General features: G+C 38.5%; 1 protein-coding gene across 1 annotated transcript in view; it reads left to right on the top strand.

The window, feature by feature from the left end:
- The first annotated feature begins 408 nt into the window (after nt 1-408).
- The window catches only part of LOC109218473 (subtilisin-like protease SBT6.1), an 18,811-nt gene continuing 11,158 nt past the window's right edge, over nt 409-8,061 (top strand). The window contains exons 1-4 of the mRNA XM_019382840.1: nt 409-677; nt 1,960-2,864; nt 4,252-4,380; nt 7,858-8,010. Coding sequence (XP_019238385.1) covers nt 2,250-2,864; nt 4,252-4,380; nt 7,858-8,010 — 897 coding nt within the window. The 5' untranslated portion in view covers nt 409-677; nt 1,960-2,249. The remainder of the gene's footprint in view (nt 678-1,959; nt 2,865-4,251; nt 4,381-7,857; nt 8,011-8,061) is intronic.

The raw sequence follows: 8,061 nt of genomic DNA on the forward strand, positions 1-8,061 counted from the left end.
GATGTAAACATTCAGTACATATAAATTTTTATCCGCAAGATATTTACTAACAATGTGGGTGCTATTTATTTCACAGGAAAACTACGCGATACATCAAATATATACATTGTATTTAGCATTCGTTGCTATACTTTCAACAAACTTATCATTCGTAGCTATATTAGAATTTTACAGCGAATCAATGAAATAAGAGATTAATTGTTTTGAATTGAAACAAGAGAGCAACAAGCACTCGTAGCTAAGTCGGTTAGATCGCCGCTCTCCTTCCTTGGTGCAATCAATAGTATCGAATTATAATTACTAAGCTCTAAACTATAATGATATATGAAAATTCCTCTAATAAATATTATGATTCTTTTTTATAGAAAAAAAAAAGCATCAGACAATTTAAAAAGTTACTAATTTATAGGTCCGGCAATAATAAGAGTCAAAGCTCGGAAGGGGAAAGACAACATAGGAAAATAGAGCAGAGAGCAAACTGCAAAGCAAAACAGCGATTCAAATCTCCATTTTAATTCCCGGCCGTTTTGCTGTGCCTGTTCCCAATATTCCGTCACCGTTTCCGGTCACCAGAAAAATCTGGAAATGAAAAACTTCCCGAGAAAATTTGATTGAATTGGACTGTTGTGGAAATCGGTAGCATTTGATTTACAATACAAACTGATTCGTTTCTTCAGGTTTCTTTCATCAGCCTTTTAAATCTCATTTTAATTACTACTATTTCTTTTTAGGTTTTCTTGATCAGATTGTATTGTGCTTGTTATATGCATATTTTTACTATATTTGTTTTTGGAACAATTGATCAGATTCTGAAACTTTACTCTCTGGGAGTGGAATCACAAATTGCCTTTTTGGGAACGAAATGGATACGGAGAATTCATATACTCCCTCCCTCCCAATATATGTGATGTTGTTTGGCGGGGCACGGCTACAAATCATTAGAAGTTTAAAGTTAAACTGTATCTAAATATTAAAGTGTATGGTTTTTGGGACAAACGGACAAGGAAAGAGTATCACATAAATTGGGACGGAGCGAGTAGCTAACTCTAACTGTTTCTAAATATAGAAATGTATGTTATTTGGGACAGACGGACAAGGAAAGAGTATCACATAAATTGGGATGGAGGAATAGCTAACTCCAATCCAAAAAATGGGCTTGAATGGAGTGGAATACAAATAGATGATTTCAAATAACGGGGCTCAACTAGTTTGCGATCGAGCATAGTTGATTGACACTAGCGAGTTCTTCTTGAATCATCAGCTTGCTGCTACTAAACTGTTTGTATTAGCTTCATTTCTTGTCTGATAATTGTGGCAATTAATAATTTCAGAGTCGGTTATTGAGTAAAGTACTGGCCTTTGCTCTAGGAAAGTAAAATGGAGAGACTGAGAGCTCGAGAGCTCAAATTTGTCAAGAGTTGGGGTGACAAAACATGATTAAGGAAATCTTATAAACATTTGGTTTATTGGTTATATTGTTAATTATCCAAAACTAGTCCATATATCTAATGATGGATTATAATGTAAAACAGTCTTTTTTCTTATGTTGGACTCAAATGCTCGAGCTTTTATGAGCATCCAGGGCACTTATTTGAGAGATTTTTCTTGGTAAAGAAGTCAAAAGATTTCGTGATATTACATGTCAGATTATGGCTTTGGTTTTCAACTGTCATTTTGGTGGAAGTTTGAAATATCGGAGACATTTATGCTGAATCACGTTCTAAGAAATGTTAGTTAGTGAATCTAGTTGCATTATAATGCTAAAAAGTAAGCTTTTCACATGCACCAAATCAGTAAGATATCCTTACGCATGAAAAAGGTCAGTTGGATACACTTTACGGCCACAATTATGTTTCTTCTTTTCAATTAATCACTTTGTCTTAATTTGCAGTCCATTACTGCATGCCTTTTATTTTCGTTGTTGAATTTGTCTCAAATTAATGCTATATTTCTTTTCAGGCTAAAAGAGGGCAGGATCTCAAGTTTGTTAGACAGGAAATCAGCTTGTATTTATCATATGGTTGTGATTACTGGTTGAAGTGGACATTTTACTGTCAGTTAAAGGCTGATCATGTGCAGGGCATCATAGGTTTCAGTCAATTGGGATTTGTAGATCTCCATCGAAGCAAACAATTTTGATTCGGCACAATTGCTACTCGAAAGGAGGATTTTGATTGTGTTTAAGTACAGGGGAAAAATCTTTAAACGTCCCCTCTGTGCTTTGATGAGGGATATTTCATTCTTGTAACATGCCCCAAACTCCTCAAAGATCTGTCTTCACATTCTCTCTTATCTCCCTCCTTATCTCATATACTCTCCTCCGCTTGTATCCATCTATTTCCTTTCACCTCTCGAATAGCCCTCAAAACCAAACCCTTGCATTGCCTACACCAACAGCATCTGTGCTATATGCTAACGGTGGCTCTCATGACTACCAACACCTCTGGAGGCAAGAATCCTGTAGCAGAAACTATATTGTCCGATTCTATCATTATAAGGAAGCTGAAGATCTCCATAATTATCTGCAGAACAATGTGAAATTCAAGGGGTGGGAATGGATTGAGAGAAAAAATCCTGCTGCAAGGTTTCCTACAGACTTTGGATTGGTGGCAATTGAGGAGTCAGTGAAAGAACTTCTGTTAGAAAATTTCAGAAAGTTAGATCTTGTAAAGGATGTTTCTTTGGATTTGAGCTATCAAAGGGTAGTTCTTGAAGAGAAGAATGAAAAGATTGGGGCTTTTATTGATGGGAATAAGAGGGCGGGAAAGATTTTTACAGCTATGTCCTTCAGCGAAGATCAAAACTATGCAGTGGCCAACACAAGTAACATGAAGATTAGTTGGAAAAGAGAGCTATTGATGCAGGTAAGACTTTGATGATTATGTATTTTGTTACGTGTGAATTTACTGCTAGCTTTGGCTGTTGCAATACATTAAAGGGCTTAGCCATGCACGAAGTGCTCCCTAACTAATGTAGGGTAGAGGGAGAGTGGGTGTATATGTACGCAGCTTTCCCCTTGCAATTCAGCAAATAGGCTATTTTATACCTCGAAGTTGTGACCTAAAGGTTCACCAATAGAGCAGCTATGCCGTTTGCGTCAAGGCTAGCCCTCAGTATTGGAATACATTCTGCCATAATTGTTCTCATCATTGATATATGGTAGGATCAACCATGTTGCATTGTATATGCGCAGAGGAAATTAATCTTCTCGTTCTTAATTTTTTTAATGTTATCTTTATCTTTTTTTTGGGTCTTATCATGGATCTGTTCTTCTGTAATTGGCATTACGTTTGAAGTTGAAAGCACCATAAAATTTACAGAAGAGAACTCTTTGCTGCTCAAGTTCCTTATTCTAATGGTGCTTTGGTTATCCTATTGCATTACGTAAAGTATATTTGTGACAGTGTGTTTCAGAGTTCTGTTGAAGGATAGTTCCCTTATGCATAATTGCATATCACTGTCCCCTGATATATGTCTTGTGCATTGGTGAAAAGTTGTTTTTTGCTAAGATATACGTGTAGGTTCATGTTTAAAAAAAGAAGACTTTCTCCTTTCATTTTGGCGCATGTTTTTGCATACCTATTTTATTGACAGTCACCACCCTGCTGTCTTTTCTCCAGTTAGGCTCTTTGAAAGACCTTTGGTTGCAGAAACTAAGGTTGTAAATGCAAGTGGATATCTTATTAGGAAAACTTGCATAAAGCTGTATAAGAGACGAATAGTTGCCCTGTGCATTGTATTCCGTCAGGGGCTATATGTTGGTGTTGGTGTTGCTTGGGTTATGTACTGCTTTGTGCCTGGTCCTTCTTGCTATAAGGAAACTTTTTTAACTTGGGGTGGTTGCTAGGGAAAGTTAATTATTAGGTCAGTTAGGTACTTCCATAAGGAAAAAGTTGAAAATTAAAATTTGGCTGCACTAATAATAAAAGTAATGCGCATACACTTGCCAAGAAAATAATGGATTGGCATGGGCTGCATATACTTGCTCCATAGAAACATTTATGTCAAACTCGAATTGTTTAACAGAGATAGGGTGAGATTGTTGTGCTCCTATGGCTACCTTAGGTGGGAGAAGTAAGCCATTTGATACTTTCCTTCTCCCTTTTTTTTGTTTTTTTGTGGGGGGTACAATGGTAAAGAATTAGCTGTTAAATGCATATTTTTTCTTGATTGTTATTTGAGGTTAAGCTGTTGTTATTGCTTGTGTCTTGATAAACTTTATTTTGTCTCCTTTGCATTTTCATTTTGTAGAAATCTCAAGTCACATCCCTTTTTGGGGCAGAGTCACTCTGGTCGAGAGGGTACACTGGTGCTAAAGTTAAAATGGCTATTTTTGACACAGGTATACGGTCAGATCATCCTCATTTCCGCAATCTTAAGGTATGTACCGTTTGTTTTCTTTTTACTTGTCTATTTGTTTGTATCAAAGACAACAACAACAACAACGACCCAGTGAAATCCCATTAGTGGGGTCTGGGGAGGGTAGTGTGTACGCAGACCTTACCCCTACCCCGAAGGAGTAGAGAGGCTGTTTCCGAAAGACCCTCGGCTCAAGAAGACAAAAAGACAAAAGACAAAAGAAGACAATATTAGTAACACCACATATATAATATGAAAAAATACGAAAAATAGGAACAACATGAAATCAGAAGAATGATACAAAGCAAAAGCAAAATAGTATCCCTACCAAACTAGTCACACAAAGTTATGGCATAAGACAAGACTCAACTACCTCCTAACCTGCAACCCTAATACTCGACCTCCACATGTTCCTATCAAGTGCCATGTCCTCGGAAATCTGAAGACTCGCCATATCCTGTCTAATCACCTCCCCAATACTTCTTAGGCCGCCCCCTACCTCTTCTCGTGCCCTCCACAACCAGCTGTTCACACCTCCTTACCGGAGCATCTGGGCTTCTCCTCTGAACATGCCCGAACCATCTGAGCCTTGCTTCCCGCATCTTGTCATCAATGGGAGCCACGCACACCTTCTCCCGAATATCATCATTCCTAATCTTATCCATCCTAATATGCCCGCACATCCACCTCAACATCCTCATTTCTGCTACCTTCATCTTCTAGGTATGTGATTTCTTAACCGGCCAACACTCAGCCCCATACATCATGGCTGGCCTAACCACCGCTTTATAGAACTTACCTTTGAGTATCAGTGGCACTCTCTTGTCACACAATACTCCAGATGCTAACCTCCACTTCATCCATCCTACCCCAATACGGTGTGTAACATCCTCGTCGATCTCCCCTCCCCCCCGGATAACCGACCCAAGGTACTTGAAGCTGTCTCTTCTCGGGATGACCTGTGATTCAAGCCTCACATCCACGCCCACTTCCCTCTGCTCAGCGCTGAACTTACACTCCAGGTATTCCGTCTTTGTCCTACTAAGCTTGAAACCCTTAGATTCAAGAGCCTGTCTCCAAACCTCCAGCCTCTCGTTAACATCGGTTCGCGACTCATCAATCAAAACTATGTCATCAGCGAATAACATGCACCATGGCACATCCCCTTGAACGTGATGTGTTAACGCGTCCATCACTAGGGCGAATAGGAACGGACTGAGCGCAGAACCTTGGTGTAACCCCATAACAACCGGAAAATCCTCAGAGTCGCCTCCTACTGTCCTAACCCGAGTCTTTGCCCCATCATACATGTCCTTAATCGCCATAATGTAGGAACTGACACGCCTTTTGCCTTCAAGCTTCTCCAGAGAACTTCTCTAGGAACCTTATAATACGCTTTTTCTAGGTCAATAAACACCATGTGCAGGTCTTTCTTCCTATCTCTGTACTGTTCAACCAACCTCCTAACAAGATGTATAGCTTCTGTAGTAGAACGACCCGGCATGAAACCAAACTGGTTGTCGGAAACGGACCCGACATTTCTTTGTTTGTATCAAAGAAATGCTTTATCTTAATTCAATGTTGTTTGAGCGAACTCATTTACATTTAGTTTAAATGGTAGTGACATGGAGTTTAAGAAAGCGTTGAAGACATTATTAAGTAAAGACAAAATATCCTGACATACACCTCAACTTGTTCGGTTTTGACATCCCGGTCCCTACTCTATGGAGTTTCAAGCGAACTCCTCAACTCAATCAAAACATGAATTTTAAAAGCCTCCGGAACTGTGTGTTCCTCGCTCACTCTGACATCAATGACACGTCATATCCACGTAGAAAAATTAATGCCCCATCTTAATTATCTCATTAATTTAATAACAACAATGAGTTTCTATGTATTTTAATAAATAATAAATACTTTAAAAAAAGAGAATGAATTTCACCTTATTCCTCCACCTTCCTAAGCGTTCTAAACTCCATAACTACAAACGGAGGTCACCTTCCTCCATCTCCGCACCTTCCCATCCCCACACTCCACTAACCTTATCTCTCACTGTACTTTCAACAAATTCAACGAAAAAAATCTAGAAACAAAACCAAAACCAGAAAAGATTCTGTTAGAAGAACAATAAAGTAGAGGAAAGAAAAATTAGCAAATGGGTTTATGTGAAATCCCCTGATTCTCAAGAAAAAAACTGAGAATAAGCACCGAGTGTGAAAGCAGCACCCACAATTCTGATCAAGAACGAGCTCATGTTCTGATTCATTTTCTGATGTAGTTCTCTATTTCTTTGCAATTTTTGCTTCTGAAATGATGGTTAAATTAAAAGAGATCACTAGCAGCAATAATCCTTCACTTCTTAATTATTTCTTTTTGATTTCACATAAGTCCTTTTCTGATCTGAGCTTTCAATTTAGGAGAGAGAGTAAGTATTTTTCTTTCTATTCTGATAAGTTTTGTTGTCCGATTTTTGATGGATGGGTGATTCTCTTTGAAAGATGAGCGAGAGTGAGATTAAAAGGAAAGCTGAATTGATATTGGAGGTGGTGGTGGTCATGGTGGAGGAGCCTTGAGGGGTGGTGGTGGGGGTGGCGTGATTTGTTCAAGAAGGGGTGAGTGGGTTGGGTCTTGAAGAAGGATGGAGTGGTTTTTCCTTTTTTTCTGTTGTTAGAAGGTTCCTTTTTTTGCCTTTTTATTTTTATTTTATTATGGTATTTAAATTGATTCCCGCCCATTGTGTGCATATATATCAGTTATCACATATTTTGTCCAACTTAGGCACATCAATGCCACATAAACTCGATCAACGGTCGTAGGAGTTCAATTCTCATGTTTTGATCAAGTTGAGGTGTCTAGTTGAAACTTCATAAAGTAGGGGGCGCCGGGATAACCGAACAAGAAGAGGTGTCTATCAGGCTATTTTGCTTTAAGTAAATAAAATTGTGCTATCCAACGGCCTAAGCTTTTGCATGAGATGGTCAAACACTTCAACATGGTATCAGAAACAGGCAGATGTTATGAGTTTGAGTCTCACCACCACCTATTATTCATAAGAATTTCCATGTACTAGGCTCGTAAAAAAGAAGAAAGAATCAAGCTTGCACATGAGGGGGCATTTTGAAGACATTATTAAGTAAATAAAAGTATGCTCTTTCTTACAGCTTAATCTTTTAGATGAGATGGTCATACACTCCAATAAAAAGAAAGAAAAGACTTTTGACACATAGCAGAAGTACTCTTAGAACTTGTGGGTCTTAAACATGCCATGACATTTCTTTAGCTAGAAGAGCATGTCAATAAGGGTAATATGGGAAGTTTAAAGTTTAAGAGTTCTCGACAAACTAAAAAGGAAAAGAATGTGCCTAAAATGAAACAGAGGGAGTACATTTTAATGTACATCTTTGGGTGCCATCTTTCCCCTATCACCAGCATACACAGGGGTTGATTTTGATACCCTATTACTAGCATGAGTTGGGGTTGATACCTGTTATATTTCAGGAACGCACGAATTGGACCAACGAAGATACGCTGAATGACAATCTAGGCCATGGGACATTTGTGGCTGGTGTCATTGCTGGTCAGGATGAAGAATGTCTTGGTTTTGCTCCTGACACAGAGATATATGCTTTCCGTGTTTTCACAGATGCTCAGGTAATGGATATTTATCTTTTAAACATCCAAATTCTGTAACAGAGTCCTTAT

Source organism: Nicotiana attenuata, unplaced genomic scaffold (assembly GCF_001879085.1).
Source record: "Nicotiana attenuata strain UT unplaced genomic scaffold, NIATTr2, whole genome shotgun sequence".
NCBI lineage: Eukaryota > Viridiplantae > Streptophyta > Magnoliopsida > Solanales > Solanaceae > Nicotiana > Nicotiana attenuata.